General features: G+C 39.7%; 1 protein-coding gene across 2 annotated transcripts in view; it reads left to right on the top strand.

Annotated features, from left to right (window-relative positions):
* Positions 1 to 16,537, top strand: part of LOC122319433 (chloroplast envelope membrane protein) — a 40,336-nt gene that overhangs the window by 10,842 nt on the left and 12,957 nt on the right. Inside the window, exons 3-6 of one of the 2 annotated variants that reach the window (XM_043137497.1) lie at positions 4,961 to 5,134; positions 5,685 to 5,799; positions 13,040 to 13,137; positions 15,431 to 15,566. In XM_043137497.1, coding sequence (XP_042993431.1) covers positions 4,961 to 5,134; positions 5,685 to 5,799; positions 13,040 to 13,137; positions 15,431 to 15,566 — 523 coding nt within the window. The remainder of the gene's footprint in view (positions 1 to 4,960; positions 5,135 to 5,684; positions 5,800 to 13,039; positions 13,138 to 15,430; positions 15,567 to 16,537) is intronic. The other variant, XM_043137498.1, reaches the window with a different exon arrangement.

Here is a 16,537-nt window from a genome sequence, read left to right on the forward strand (position 1 = left end):
GCTATATCCAAACAAAAAAAGAAGTTTTTAGAGGTGCCTTAGTCTTCCAAATGTTCTTCCTAGGAGATGGTCTTGTAGCATGTTTTCATTAGGGATGCATAGTACGACCAAACAATAAATCTTCCCTTCTTGGACGGTGACCACATCATCATATCAACTCCTCCATTCACTCTATAGTTATACACAAGATGGAAGAAGTATGCAAATGTGTCAATTTCCCAATCTTGCGCAACTCTAATGAAAATGATATTCCATTGAGGAGAGCTACTAGATAGATCCATGAGTTTTGCGATTGTAGCCTCTTGTCGTCATGCAATGCCGTATAAAGTTGGGTAGGCTTCCTTAAGAATTCGGTCTCCATACCAAAGGTCATTCTGGTTTTAATTCTAGATCCATCTCCAACTGCAAAGTGTGTATATCGTTGAAAGTTCCAACCTCTTCCTATGTTTTTCCAAAGCCCCACCCAATGTGATTCGCTCACCTCGTTTGAGCACCAGTACTTTTTATCAACATAACTCTACCACCTTTAGACAAATAAATCCTTTTCTAACTCGCCAGCTTCCGCTCCGTTTTTTCCAACACCTCGTCTCAAATAGACTGTGATTTAAAGGAAGGACCCAAGGGAAGACTGAGATACTTCATTGGCAAGGTGGAGACTTTGCATCCCAGAATATTGGCATAGCTCAAGACATTGGGAACATTTCCAACTAGAACTAATTCTGACTTGGCGAGGTTCACTTTCAATTCTGATACCGCTTTAAAGCAAAGTAGTAAAGCCCACAAAGCTTGAATATGATTGTGATTAGCACCACAAAATATAAGAGTATTATCTGCAAATAAGAGGTGGGTCATCTCTAGTGTGTCGATTCTTGCATCCCCTATTACAAAGCCAGATAAATATCCACCTCCCACAAGACCTAAATCATTTTATTAAAAGTTTTCATAATGAAAACAAACAGTAATGGAGATAAATGATTATCTTGCCTCAATCCCTGAGCTTCCGAAGAAGCCCATTGGAGTACCATTTACCAAAATGGAGAAACCTACAATGGATATGCAAAATTTGATCCAAGAGCACCATCTCGCTCCAAGTCCACACCTCTCATGCATATGTAACAAAAAGTTCCAGTTTACTCGATCATAAGCTTTCTCCATGTCAAGTTTGCATAGTAATCCTGGAGTGCCCGACTTGAGATGACTATCCAAACATTTATTGGCAATGAGAACAGAGTCAAGAATTTGTCCTCCTCGTATGAAGGCATTCTGGGGCTTGGAAATGATCGTCTCCAAGACCGTACTCAATCTATTAGCTAATACCTTTGAAAGGATTTTGTACATTCCGCTTACCAAGCTTACCGGGTGATGATCCTTAATCTCTACCATCCCTGGCTTCTTTGGAATAGGAACAATGATAGTAGCATTAAGACTTTTTTCGAAACTACCTTGTTCATGGAACTTGTGGAAGAAGCTCATGATGTCATCTTTAACTACTTCCCAACATGTCTTATAAAAAGGCATAGTGAACCCATCCGGACATGGAGCTTTATCACTTGCCATACTTCGCACTACCTTGCAAATCTCCACCTCCTCAAACGGCCTCTCTAGCCAACTTACTTCTTGATGATCATTTGACTAAAAAATAAGGCCATCCAAACATGGTCTCCAAGAAAATTGTTAAGAAAGTAATTGTTCATAGAAGTTAGTAATATGGTCTGTAATCTCAAACAAGTTTGAAGTAATCCTCCCATTTACTATTAGTGACTTAATGACATTGTGTCTTCTATGCGAATTAGCTATGCGATGGAAGAACTTGGCGCATTTATCCCCTTTTAGCCATTAAGCCCTTGATTTTTGTCTCCAGGAGATCTCTTCCATTAATGCCATCCTTTCAATATCTGATGATACTTGCTTTTTTTGAGTCTTTTCTTCTTCTAAGAGACCCCTCTCCTCCTCCACCTTCTCTAAACCCTGTAGTTCGTCGAAAAGTCTTTTTTCGGTGTTCCACATTCCCATATATCTGCTCATTCCACTTCTTCAGGTCTTCCTTGAGAGCCTTTAGCTTATATGCCAGCACATAACTAGGATTGCCCTGTATAAGATAGGATGACCACCATTGTCCAATTCTCTCAACAAATTCTTCTGATCTCAGCCACATGTTCTCAAACTTAAAATATCTTTTACCTCCCTGGATTGTGGGATAATGGGAAAATGATCCAAACATAATGTTGGAAGCCGTTTCTGCATTATATCCAGAAAATGTGCTACCTAGTTGGGCAAAATGAGGAATATATGAAGTCTTTGACCAAGCTGAATGTTGTCTAATACTGGACCATGTGAAAGTGCCACCAACTAGAGGAATGTCCAGAAGATCTTGTTTGTAAATAAAGTCAGAAAAATCTGTCATTGCTAAACTGCAGCTAAGACCTCCTACTCGTTCGCTTGGGAAGCGGGTGACATTAAAATTGCCCCCAATGCACCAAGGAAAACTCTATAAGCTACAAAGATCAGCCAATTCATCCCACAAGCCTCTTCTCGTGGTATTAGAGTTAGGACCATGAACACCGGCAAAAGATCATTGAAAGCTAGCTTCACATTCTTGAAAGAAACAGCCACTGTATATTCCCCCATGCACTCATCTGTCTTTTCCACCACCCGTTTATCCCATGTCACCAATATGCCTGCTGAAGCCCCCTTAGACAGCAAATACGACCATCCCTCATGACAACAATTCCACAAGCTCTGTATTATGGTAAGGGAGATGACTTCCAATTTTGTCTCTTGTAAGCATACAACATCCACTCTCCAGCCACAGAGCTATTTTTTTTTCTTGTTATTATTTTTTATTTCGGTACGTTTCTCTAGTTTGTTCAGCCCCCTAACATTCCACGAGACTATTTTGAGCTTCATAAAACCACCGACTTTGCCCTTCCCTTCGTCCTGCCACGACTCGCACTTCCTTTGTAGTTTATCCAACAAGTCGCTTTAATTCCCTTTCCATTTTCTTGGCTGAGTGGCAATTCATGGCTGAAGTAGGCTGTCCAGCTTCAATCGCAGCAAGTAGTGCCAGAAACTGATCTTCAAAACCAGTACATGGGAGTCCTAGACACAGTTGAACCTCCTAAAACCCAATCTGATGCTAGAGTCTGGTTCTTCAACATGGGCATTAAATTCAAGGAAATGGGCTCATCCCAATGATCTCTACTTCATTGTCCATACCCTCTGCTAACTCCACCTCCTTAATACCGTGTTCAGAATCCCTAGGTGTGAATATTACCAAGGTGCCAGCCTCAGTTTCATTTGATGATGCCATGTGAATCGCTAGAAACATGGAAGTGTATGGCTAACCCAAGAACGAAAGTTTCGTAAGGGAATAGGAGCAGGCTACCATGAGACAAAAGATCTTCTTTTTAAAGAAATTCGATTCAGAACTATTATATGTCCAAGGTCCAATATTGAAATAATTTCAAAGGTTTGCCTATATCCTAAGCTCCCCACTTTTCATAAGTACCCTTCATCCATCGTCATTTAATGTTTCATTTGAGGTTCTCGTGTAGATTAATCAACAATAGGACTTCCCTCTATCACAAACAATGTCGCCAGTTCATTTTGGCCCTGTTTCTCAGCCCGAGATCCCCTCTCATGGCCACAATGAGCATCCTCAGCTTCTACCTCCATCAGCGGTGGCGTCTCCAGCAAACAGATGACCAGAGGCCCACCCACTAGGTCTGTGTATTCGTTGGCTCCTTTTCGCTCTGTTCCATTGCCTAGCGTTCATTCTCGGCTTCTTCCTCTGTCAGCGGTGTCAACCTCGGCAAACCGTCGACTAGAATCACACCCACTAGGTCACATATTCCAAGCGACAGAGTCTATGTGAGCATCCGTTCCTTCCAACTGGTGGTTGGAAGAAGGTGCATCTTTGCCGATGGAGTCCATTACATGAATACAGGAAGTTTGTGAGAGAGAGAGAGTGCTTTTATTAATATAGGAGGTTGTGTTGAGGATATGATCTTGTGGGTTCCATCCCAAAAAAGGAAGTTTGAAGTAAAGAGCTTTTTATCACACATTGTGACCCATGAGCATTTCTATCCTGTTGAAGTGCATTTGCAAGAAAGCTCCATTGAGGGTGTTGTTTGTTGCATGGACAGCTGTGCTGGGGAAGATTCTATATATGAAGAGTCCAAAAATGAGGAGAATTTTAGTGATGGATTTGTGTTGTATGTGCAAGAACAATGTGGAAATGACAGATCTCCTCTTGTTGTATTATGAAGTAGCTAGAACAGTACGGGTCTCGGTCTTCTATCTTTTTTATGTGGATTGGATGGTGCCTCAAAGGGTGGTAGAGTTATTGGGTTGCTGGAGAAGCCAGGATGTAGGCATTGTAGTGTGGGGATTATTCATCTATATGTAATATGGTGTGTGTGGAAAGAACTCAATGCGCAGAACATTGAAGACGGTGTACACATGGTGTAGTCCCTTTGCACTTTTAATGAAATTGACTAGCTTAAAAAAAACCTGTTTGTATTCCATGAACAGAAAAAAAAAAAAGATTTGGCTAAAATTTGTCATAAATTCATATATCAACCAGCTAATATGGTATGCAATTATGTAGTTAATTCAAATATGAATTTACTTGGAGCAGTTGTGTACTCTCTCTCTCTCTCTTTGGAGTATGGAATGCCAGGGGTCTGAATGTTGTCCGCTACATTTAAATGGGTTTGAGGTTGAATCATATCATATTTTTATTTGCTCTTTTGATCTCTTGCTGTTTTCCATTTCTTCCCTAGTTACTGTAGTGACTGCTGATTCTAGATTTGGTTTAGAATAGTGAATGTTTTTGTTTTAACTAAAGCTAAATATTTCTTAGTAAATCAGTTTAAGCAACAATTCACTTTGTCTGCCATTACTAGATGAATCTAAATTTCTAAAACGATAGATGAGGTAACGCCTATGTTGTGAACAGGTATGTAAAGACTGTTCCACTTGCAGCACAAATGCTTGATGTTAGAAGAAATCAAAAGCTTGAAATGGTAAAAGAATTAAAGATTGAGAGAGCAAGATTCCAGCTTGAGGTAGAGATTGGTAAATCTCCACCTCTTTCTGAAGAGGAAGTTTTGTGGGAGTTACGGCATAAAGCGTAAGTTTTAGCACTGTTTTGTGTTCTTATGGCAAGATCTTGTTCTCGTTAGAATCTTATATTTATTCATTATGTTATTTTGGTGGCTAAAAGTGTATATAGTTAAGTTTAGATAGTGTGAAGCCTGATATCAATCGTGTTCAAATTATTTTCACATATAATATATATGTATAAAGTATACTTCTTGTGTACCTAGGCTATGCCTAATTACATGATTAATAAATTTTTCTTGCTTATAAAAAATATATATTTATGCATAAATGTTTGTTCTGTGTGTGTATGTAGTAATCTAAGTAATGGATACATGCTTTTGGGAAGGACATATTACAGGAATTCATCAATCTTGACTTTACCTCCTATCTGATAAAAAAGATTAGAGATTCTGTGACCAAATTACTAGTACACATGTTACAGCTGGAAACTTATTTTAAACAATCGTTGCCCTTGGAAAAATTTTCCTTATGTTCTGTTCTTATGAAAATAAATTTCCAGACTTCCATTACTTTAGTGCATGCTATTTTTATTGGCTTCCTATTTGTTGCTTCCACAGCTTAAATTTGAGAGATGAGTGGAGGTTAGAGAATCGTAGAGCATTTGCGAACATATGGTCAGATATGGTATTTGGGATCTCATTATTCATTCTTTTGTACTTAAATCAAACTAAGGTAAGCTATCATTGCTCTATTGCATTCTTACTTTGCATGACTTTTGTTTCCTAAAACTGTAGGAATGTTATCTACCCCAACTTTCTTACACGCCCATAGAACTTTAGTGACTACTTTTCCCTGAGCTACTCTAGATGACATTAATCTTTCATTTAGACTTCTATCGGCTGTACCATCCAAAATTTGGTTGTTTTGAAAAAACCTCTGTTAGTTATTCGGCCTCGGAAGTCTATGAACATGAAAATGGTGTAAATGGGATCACTTATATCATAGATCAAGCTAAGTGAACAGAAAAATGAAAATGATTGGGTGACCGAAATGGGCCTGTTGTTTTAAGAAATCGAAAATGCACAACACAAGCTTTGCCTATATCGAAGAGCTTTAAAAGATGACCCATCATCCTTGCCAATGTGAGTGGCTAACTTGTGCCTAGATTTGCCACTCACAACATTGTTAAAAACCCTATTCTTATTCATCTTGCTCTGAGAGGAAGTTAACTAATAGATACATTAATGGTTGCCTGGGCAGCTGGGCTGATCTCTTTTCATTGAAAAATACAGCTGACATTTGATATCCATTGAGCAGATGCTTCAATTCTTCAAAATAAATTTTGTTGGCGTGAGGGTATAGGAAAAAAGAATGGCATGCATCTTAATGGTAAGGTGCTAGGTTTTTAAGCTCGAGCATGAAAGAAACGTGACCAAAGAATTTGGCTTTCTTTGTTTCGGAAATTGTCAGAAGATACTAAATGTATAAGATCAAGAGGCTGGTTGTTTTAAAACCATTTCCTTGACATTTTGTCGTTTAAAAATATCCCATACTTTTAACACCACATTAACGAACACTGGCTTTTTTTTCATTCACTCGTGAAAAAACTTTTATTTTTATTTTTATAAGTAATAATCTTTATTGAATATGAAGAAACTAGGTAATGCCCAAGTACACAGGGAGTATACAAAGTGAGACACCTAGTTACATTCTAGTGAGCTATAAGGAAAGTAGCAACTCATGAACATTCCCGCCCTTCAGAACAATGGTTGAAAACCATTGAAACAGAGACAATACAAAAAAATTCCAGATTGCCCCCACTCCCCGCTCCTTATCATTAAAGCACCTCTCATTCCTTTCCGACCATAAACACCACATTAAGCACAAGGGTATAATCCACCACACTGCTGCCAATTGAGCACTGTTGTGAGATCTATTCCAGCATGCAAGTACCTCCACCACACTCCTAGGCATAACCCAGCTTAGCCCAGCTCTACTAAAGATTCTGGCCCATAACTCCCCAGCAACCTCACAATGTAAAAGCAGGTGATCTATCGATTCCCCACTCTTTTTGCACATATAGCACCATTCCATTACAACCAGCCTTCGCTTTCTAAGGTTATCAATCGTTAAAATCTTCCCATGAGCGGCTGTCCAAATAAAAAAAGCAACTTTAGAGGGTACTAGCACCTTCCATATACGGAGAAGAGATGATTTTGTAGATCCCACCTACCAAACTGATAGGCCGGAAATCTTTCAAGTCATTGGCACCCGCTATCTTCGGAATGAGAGCAATGAATGTAGCATTTAGTGACTTTTCAAACTTATGACTAGTATGAAAATCATGAAAAATCTTCATTACTTCTTCCTTTACTATATCCCAACATTCTTGAAAGAAAGCCATGGAAAAACTATCCGGTCCCAAGACTTTGTCTTTACACAAACCTTTCACCACAACATGCACCTCCTCTTCCTCAAATGGCCTCTCCAACCATCCTGCTACCTCCGAACCCAGCTGTTCAAAACTTAAGCCATCGAGTTTGGGGCGCCAATCTACTTTTTCAGCAAGGAGTTCCTCATAATACTGCACTATATGGTCTTGAATTTCTTCAGTTGATTGCAACACCTGTGAGCCGGAATGGATGACTTCAATAGCATTGTTGCGCCTATGTGAATTGGTCACCTTGTGAAAGAACTTGGTGTACTTGTCCTCCTCCTTCAACCAAAGTGCCCTAGATTTTTGGCTCCAAGATATCTCTTCCATCAACAAAACTTTCTCAATTTTAGTCACAACAACATTCTTGCTTGACATAGAAGCCTCATTAACATCCCCTTCCTCCAAAGCATGCAACTCTTTCCATGGCATATTTTTCTGCACTTCTGTATGTCTAAATACTTCTATATTCCACTTTTTTATGTCATTCTTAAGAGCTTTAAGTTTACCTGCCACAATGAAACTAGGAGTACCATCAAAAGAGTAGCCGTCCCACCACGCCCTTACCTTCTCCACAAATCCTTCAGCTTCCAGCCACATATTCTCAAATTTGAATGAACGCCTACCCCCTTGAATGCCACCACAATCAAGCAAAATTGGGAAGTGATCAGAACACACCCGTGGCTACCTTTTCTGGCATAGATCCGAAAAACGCGTCTCCCAAGAAGAAGAGATTAAAAATCTATCTAGTCGGGACCCCCCTCGACAGTTGGACCAAGTATAGGCCCCTCTTGCAATGGCAAATCCACAAGATTCAAATCAAAAATCAGCTCTGAAAAAGCTTCCATTGCGCCTGTCGACGTGGATGCCCCCTCCCTTTCACTAGGGAACCTAACTATATTAAAATCTCCACAAAAGACCCAAGGTAAGTCCCAAACAGCTTGTAAACCCGCCATTTCCTCCCACAACAAGCTTCTCTCTCTATCCTCATTGGGCCCATACAGGTTCGTTAGAGCCCACCTCCACCCATCCTCTATATTCTTAAAAGATACTGCCACTGAAAACATCCCAATACATTCCTCTACTAGCTCCACCACTCGCTTATCCCACAATACCAACACACCTCCCGAAGCCCCTGATGAAGCTAAGTAACACCACCCCACAAAGGAGCAGCTCCACAAATTACGAATTATGTGTCTATCAATACTACACAACTTGGTCTCTTGAAAGCAAACAATGTCCGCCTTCCAAATATGGAGAAGAGATCTAATGCGAAGGCGCTTATTCACATCGTTGATCCCCTTTACATTTCACAAAATGATTTTAGGCATTGATATAAGACGCTGGCCCCCTTCCCTTCACCCTCTCCCTCCCCACACTTCCTTCCTTATTATCATAGTTAATAGAACTCTTGAGGCGTTTCAACTCCCGGTCTTGTTTCACAGCTGATTTCAGAACTGTAGTTCTCCCTGCCTCTATCGCAACTAGAAGAGTCTTGAACTGATTTTCAAAACCAGGACACGAAATCCCCACACATTCATGAAGTTTCTCAACTTCTTTTAACACCCAGTCTGAGGAAAATCTGAACACTGGCTTTGGAGATAGAGTACGTAGCGGAATAGGGCTATCCATATCTCCCTCAGCCCCGCTAGTCACAATATCCCTCAACTCAGCCTCTTCTATGCCTTTTGCTAATGTCCCAGTGTCCCTCTCTGGCCCCCCTTCTAATTCCAGCAACCACATCTCCATGTTACTGTCCCCCTCCACTTCAGACTTATTCACCTCCCCTTCCTCTAGCTCAAACTCCCCTTCCTGTGCCTCGGAAATATCCTCAGATGCTTCCCATGCTTCGAAGATGGCCATCGGCGTCATTTGGGCCTGTGCCGGCAACCCATGTTGTGAGATAGACATTCCACTCGATTCCGTAGCTTCCTCCAAGAGAGAAAGTAGAACCGGGTTTAAGGTTTTTGCCTCTTTACCTAGGCCGGCTTCATAGAACCCCTGGGTTGGCGTCAACGAAGCCCCAGCAACCTTCGTTGCACGTTTTTGTGCAAAACCCGAGAGCCTTAATCCAGTCGAGTGGTCGTGGATGCATCGGGAGCTATCTTCATGCTCTGTTGTGAGCATTGCCTGCACCGTGCCATCCTCCGAGGGCGGCGATGTCACCTGAGGCGTCGGCGAGGTCATCTGAGGCCTCGTCGACGACGATGTCTTAGGCCCATAGGCCGATGGTCCTGGGTCAACCGATGCGCCACTAAGCTCTTCTGCCGAGCTCTTTCTGCAGATAGGCCTGGGCTCATTTTCGACCACTGGGCCCTTTCCCTTCCCAACTAACTCCGGCCCATTTGTCTTGTTTTGGCCTTGGCCCGCTTCACTCCAGCCCACCTCCAAACCCTTCTGTTTTAAAACACACCGTTTCAGCCATTTCATTTTAACGCTCAACTCTCCCATCTATTTTTCGATATCCATTATAACCTCTAAGCCAGTTCCCTCATTTGAGCCAACATCTTCTCTACCATCCTCTTCACCATATTGCACCCCTTCCAAAAGAGTTCCCATCTCTGGCCTGGACAGACTTGCCACCTCTGGCTTTTTTGTGTCTTGAGGCCCCTCAATCCGCCCTTGTAGTGCCTCCCTATACGACGGAGGCGGCATGGTACGAAACGGTGGAGTGGGCTTCCATACGTGGCTGTCTCTGTTCTTTCCTCCCAAACTAGAGGAAGCTCCAGTGATCTCCTTCAGCATATCCCCAAAGGTCCTCCACCCTACAACATCCCTTCCTTCTGGGATCACTAACATCCCATGCCTCTTCACTTGACCGAACTCTGATATGGAAAGAAACCTCCCATAGAAATTGCTCTGCCGCTGCACCACCAATACCTGGGCTCCATTTCTTTTCGTTCTGAAGAACTCAGAAGAACTTCCATTTACTACACCATCTTTCACCATGTTTGCCAGCCATCCCAGTGGTTCTTGATCCATGGAGATATATTTCACAGCACAGCAGCTACTTTCCGTGATTCTCCACCACCTAACATTGACCTTCTTAAACTCAAAGCATTTTTGTTTGATGATAACGTTTCTTGTTGACTCCATCTCAACACCACAAGAAGGATATGAACAGAACAGTCTAAACAACACCGGGAAAAAAAACTCTGGAATAAAAAGGGTCCTGGGACACACTAAGATTTCCTAAGCTTCAATATGGGTAAAGTAAGCCAATGGATCATCTCCGGCGAGAAACACCAGAGATGAGTGAGAGAGAAGAAGAGTTGTACGGAGAGAGCATAGCACTTCCTTTATCTGTGAATACCATTATTTTCTGAAGTTCCATGAAAAAACTAACACTGGCGTTTTATTAACTTAGTACATAAACTTGCCATCGACTTCTAATCCTTGAACTTGGTTACCTTAATTATATTGTTTTAATTTTCATTAAAAGAGAGAACCAGCCAAACATTCACTGACACCTTTGGTTCTCCAAAGTCTGAGGTAAAAGTGATTTAGAGAGAAGTAAGCATAATTGGTTTCTTTTTTATTTTTCACGTTTATTTCATTCTTGCTGAAATTATAATCCTGATGAAAAGAGATAGATGTATTTGACTTTTGCTGGAATGCTATCTGTAAGTTACCAACTCTATTTTTACCATCTGTGTGTTATTTCTCTCTTTTTCATGGATTTTCTGCCAATTTATCTGTCTAGTCAATATATGGCGTGTAAGTCAATATATGGCTTGCAAGTCTCCATGGGTATAGGTAGCTTAATACTTTTTTTTTGGTTATAACTTCATCTAGGTTTTTGGAGATTATTACAGATTTATTGTTCGTAATAGGTTTCTTAATCTCACCGATGAATTTCTATTGGCTGTCTCAAGTTTACCTCTTGCCTGATCAAGCTTTGATGCTTCAACAATTATAACTGTTGTAAAGTCTTTCTCAAAGTGATTCCACCTATAAAAAAGAATCCAATACTCAAATCAACTCAGCTAAGGCTTAATCCATACTATTTCGGTTAAATTAAATGGATTATTTTACAACAAGGAGCCCTATCTAGAGTTATGTCCCCATCTATCTCTTTAACAGCGGTGCCTTTCCTCATAACTACTACCCATGCTATTTTTTCTCCTTTTTCCCCCATTCGATTCCTTTCACATTAACAGAATTATGCTTTCACACCTATCTATGCATGTGTAGGGATCACTGCATATGTCCAAACTGTTTCAAATGAATGTTTCCCATTTTTTTTTTTCTCAATTTTTAGCATTCCTTATCTTGTTTTTCTTAGTGTTTCCATACATCCTTATCTCTAACGTACTCAGTTTGTTGACTGCCCATCTTTCTGATTCATAAGCATAGCTGGATTTATTGCAATTCCATGATATCTCACAATACCCTAGATGCACCTATCCATTTCATCTACCCCACTCCAACTCTATCATAAAATTCTCTATAGCTCCCAACTTATGTGAATAATTGATTGGGTTGGGTTTGGGTGTTGAGAAGTGTTGATATATGTTGTGAATAGTAGGGAAAAAATAGGTGAAAAGTAATAATAAAATATTGAATAGTAGTAAAAAGTAATGAATAGCAATAAAAAGTAGGTAAAAGTAATAATAAAGTAATAAATAGTAGTGAAGTATGTTGAGAAGTGTTGAGGTATCCTCAACACCCAAACACAGCCCGTCACACTGCAGTGTCTCATGGCCATCTAATCTACACATTTCTAGTCTTGGTTTTATTAATTTTATGTTCTAGATACTTGTCAAAAAAATTTTATGTTCTAGATACCTTGTAATAGTCGTGCTCAACTTGAATTCCTTAGATTCTAAATTGGATCTCCATAGTGTTCTAGTATCATGATTAAATATAATATCATCCATGAATAACATGCCGCAAGGGAATCCAGCATACATAAACAATGCAAATAGATAGGGACTCAGAGTTGATCCTTCTTGTAAACCTATTGTAATTGGGAACTCACTTGACATTCCTCCTACAGCTTTTACATTCCCCTTGGGTAATCTCTAGGGGTCATCAGATTGGGAGATTTTCCCCTGGAATTACCTGAGATGCATTTGCGGGAAACTCCTTGCCGAGTGCCTGTGCACCCCTGGGATTAGCCAGGATGCTGTTCCTTGACACCCGGTGCCAATAAAAATATATATATATATATATATCTGATGATGTTAATGTGTTTAAACCTGAAAAAAAAGCAAATGAAAAGCAAGAATGAATTCATTTTCCTTCAAAAAAAAGGAAGGAATGAAGTATTCTGCTTTCTCTATGAGCAGTATCTGAACACTAATGTGAATGGTAAAAATTTTATACTATTTGCAATGTCAGGGGATTCCCATTGAAATTCTTTATGTGGACGCTGACTGGATGTTACCTTTTGCCATTGGAGCATGAAGATTTGTTTTCTCGTTTCTTATCTGCTTAAATACCTATCCAATAAATGATATCTTGAACTGCATTTGAGCTTCATGCATTTTCTTTTACTAATTATCAACTCTTTTATTTCTTCTCTCACTTTTGCAGGTAGCTTTGTTGAAATTCACAGGTTACAAAATAATAAGTAATATTTCAGATACTGGGAAGGCATTCTTAATTATACTTATCACAGATATTTTTTTAGGGTAATATATCAGGCTCTTTATATAATGCAATCATTGGTATGTCTTGGCCATTGTGTTGATTGGTAGAATGAATACATGCAGTGATGAAATTAAATGTGGTGCTATTTGATGCTAACCACCACTTGTTTGGAGTTGATAATTTCACTCCTTTCCGTGTAGATTCGTTTGCCATGGAAAACTTTTCCTTTCATTATTTATTTCCTGCTGTTAAATGCATAAAGATTGAGGCAGGTCAAAATGTTTTAGCTATATCAGATTAAAGCTGTTTCCTCATGGCTATTCACTCTTGCCATTTGTTTTTAATCTTTCCTACATTTTCTTTCAGTAAAAAAATTTAATTGATAGAAATTGGCATTGCCCAAGTACATGGGACACAATAGCAACACCTAGTCACAATGGCCTAGAGATACGAGGAAGTCATGGATATTCAAACCATTGAAATCTATTACAATTGACCAATGGAATAAAATGTTAAAAAAGAAAGTTCAAAGCTCTTCCATTGACTGCTCACAATCTTACAAAGCATCTTGCATTACTCTCTCGAAAGACACCACCATAGATGAGTGGGAAGCATATTCCATGTTGTTGAAACTTGTGAATTACCACTTAATCCTCTCCAATTTGCTGAGAACTCAACTACCCTTATCGGCATCACCCAAGCTAGTCCAACTCTAGCAAAGAAATGTACCACAGAGACGTAGTGACCTCGCGATGAATATAGATGCTTTACCAAGGCCCCTCAATTCCCTACTCCACCTGAGCAAGCTCAAAGGCAAGGGAAGGAAGGGAGATTTACATAACATAATATTTTATACCGTTTAACCACTCTATTATTGATAGGCTCAGTAGGCTAAGTACTTCCATTGGTGAGTACGTCTCTTGTTAGGCTAGCTAGTAAGGTAGACGTAGTTCCCAAGACTTTCGTGCTAGTAGCTTATGAGTCAGATGCTTCTTCTCTCTCCTTTTGAGCCTGGGCTTCTGTTGGATATGGCTTAGTTTTAAATGAAGAAGTAATTGATCCACCGTCTCCCCGCTTTTCTTGCACATGCAACACCAATCCATTATTATTACCCGGCGTTTCATTAGGTTATCTATGGTGAGGATCTTTCCCAAGGAGGTTGTCCACACAGAGAAAGTTGCTTTAAAGGGGGATACTCTTCTATGGGAATGGACTTGTGTCGCGCATAGTTAGACTTAGAATGAGCTGCCAGTGAACTTTCCTTTATTCAAATGGCTTCAAACAATCTTGTCTACCTCTCCCGCCCCACCCTGAAGGAGTAGACAAGATTGTAAAATCCAGTGAATGCATTCATCTCCACAAGATGAATGTAATGTTTGATTGAGGAAATCCACTGGACAGGTCTAGGAGATCTGCAATTGAAGCTTCCTACAACCTCGCAATTCCATATATTCCTAGATAGGCTTCCTTGAAGGTCCTGTCACCAACCAAAGGTCATGCCAGAATTTGATTTGGCCCCCACCTCCCACCTCAAACTGAATGTGTCTAGATAGAGTTCCCCATCCTCATGTGCTTCCATAACCCACCCCAGGTGATCCACTCACCTCATTCAAAACCCATCCACCCAAGTCTCCCCAAGTTTTGCATCAGTGACCATCCTCCATAGAGCTCCCTTTTCTAATTTGTATGTCCAAAACGATTTCACTAATAGAGCACTATTGAAGACCAACAAGTTCTGGAATCCCAACCCACCTTCTGAAATTGGAGTGCATACCGTAGGCCATTTCAAAACACCCCCCCCCCCCCCCCCCCCCCCCCCAAAAAAAAAAAAAACAAAAAAAAACCAAAAATAAGAAATGTCGTTGCAGCTTTTCTAAACAGTGGGTGGAAAGTTGGATAGAGTGCTTCTTATCAACGTAACTCTTCCGGCTCTAGACAAATACAGTCTCTTTCAATTAGCCAGCCTTCACTCTATTTTTTTGATTACCTCATCCCATTTGGACTTTGATTAAAGGAAGCGCCCAAAGGGAGGGCAGTTTACGAAATCCATCCTATGTCACTTGCAGATTCCTTAATTTATTTGAATAATGATATTTCTACAATTTTACAAAAAAGAACTTTGATAGTGTCACTTCATTAAAAATACTAAAGTTTCTTATTTAAATTTTAAATTTTACATAATTGTCCTCCATTTAAAATAGAGTTATAAAAGATCTGTAAAATGGTTGCAAGTGTATCATTACTCATTTAATTTTAATAAATTGGATAATGTTGTGTGACTGATTTTCTGTTTCACAACTTTTTTAACTCTAACATGAGATTATTGACCTGCAGGTATCATTCTGAATCTGGATGGCAGACTTTGTTGGAGATAATTGTTGAACACTATGGACTTGAGGTTGATCAGTCTGCCATAACCATATTTATCTGCCTAGTTCCAGTTATCATTGATGCATGCGTGAAACTTTGGGTATGTTCTGGACTTGATTATTTTTATACAAATTTATTTTTCATGTCAAGTCTGGCCATGCAAAAGTGTCACTTTAACTTCCCAGCATATTGTTCATTCCTTGTCACCATGCTCCACAGCATTGTAATAGGATTGAACTCTTCTCTTATTAAAACATTAAATACAGTTCGTTTCTTTCTGTTTATGCTTGTGTCTGCATTAGCAAATCTGACATGGCAAGCTGGTGATATTGTAAAGGGTGCTGAATGAAATGTGTCTCCGTGGAGCATGCAAGTGAAATGGGAAACTTAAAAACGAAAAAGAAAAGAAAAAAACTGAAATGGGAAACTCATTAGAAGGGAATTTATCGCATGACTGACCTCTGACAATAAAAGTTTAATTGTACACCTAAACTTCCAAGTCAAACTAAATAAATTTGAATAGACATGCATACTTACAAACATCTGAATTCGTCAATTTACGAAATTTACCAGATATAACATATTATCAGTGAAAATCTATGCCATGGAGTCGGTTCTATTATGAGCAGGGCAATCAAGGAGTAGAATGTATATTGGGATGACAAAATTCCATGAAGCAGAGACTATGCTGGAGTTCTAAGCTAAAGAGGTAGGCGTGAGTAGCCTCGAGGACAGCGTCAGGAAGTGTGCTTAACTGAAATTCAAATATTCGAGAGAAGAAGAATATCACATATGAAATAACAAATCTACGAAGATAGTAAATATGAACTGAACAAAATCAATTTAGGACATGAAGTTTATGAAGGACCTTTTTGTAGTTCTCGTGTATTAAATATAATATGCTCTTCATTTATAAATTTAAGCGGAAGATGCCTTTAATATAAGAGAGTATAAGATTCTACCTAACCAACGTCTAGGGGTTGTCTCAAGTGGTTAGGGCCTCAATCTTGGTTGTATGCTTCTCCTAGGTCTAAGGTTCTGCAAATAATTTCCCGGAGCCACATGCCATCG

The sequence above is a fragment of the Carya illinoinensis genome, chromosome 8 (assembly GCF_018687715.1).
Source record: "Carya illinoinensis cultivar Pawnee chromosome 8, C.illinoinensisPawnee_v1, whole genome shotgun sequence".
Taxonomy (NCBI): Eukaryota; Viridiplantae; Streptophyta; class Magnoliopsida; order Fagales; family Juglandaceae; genus Carya; species Carya illinoinensis.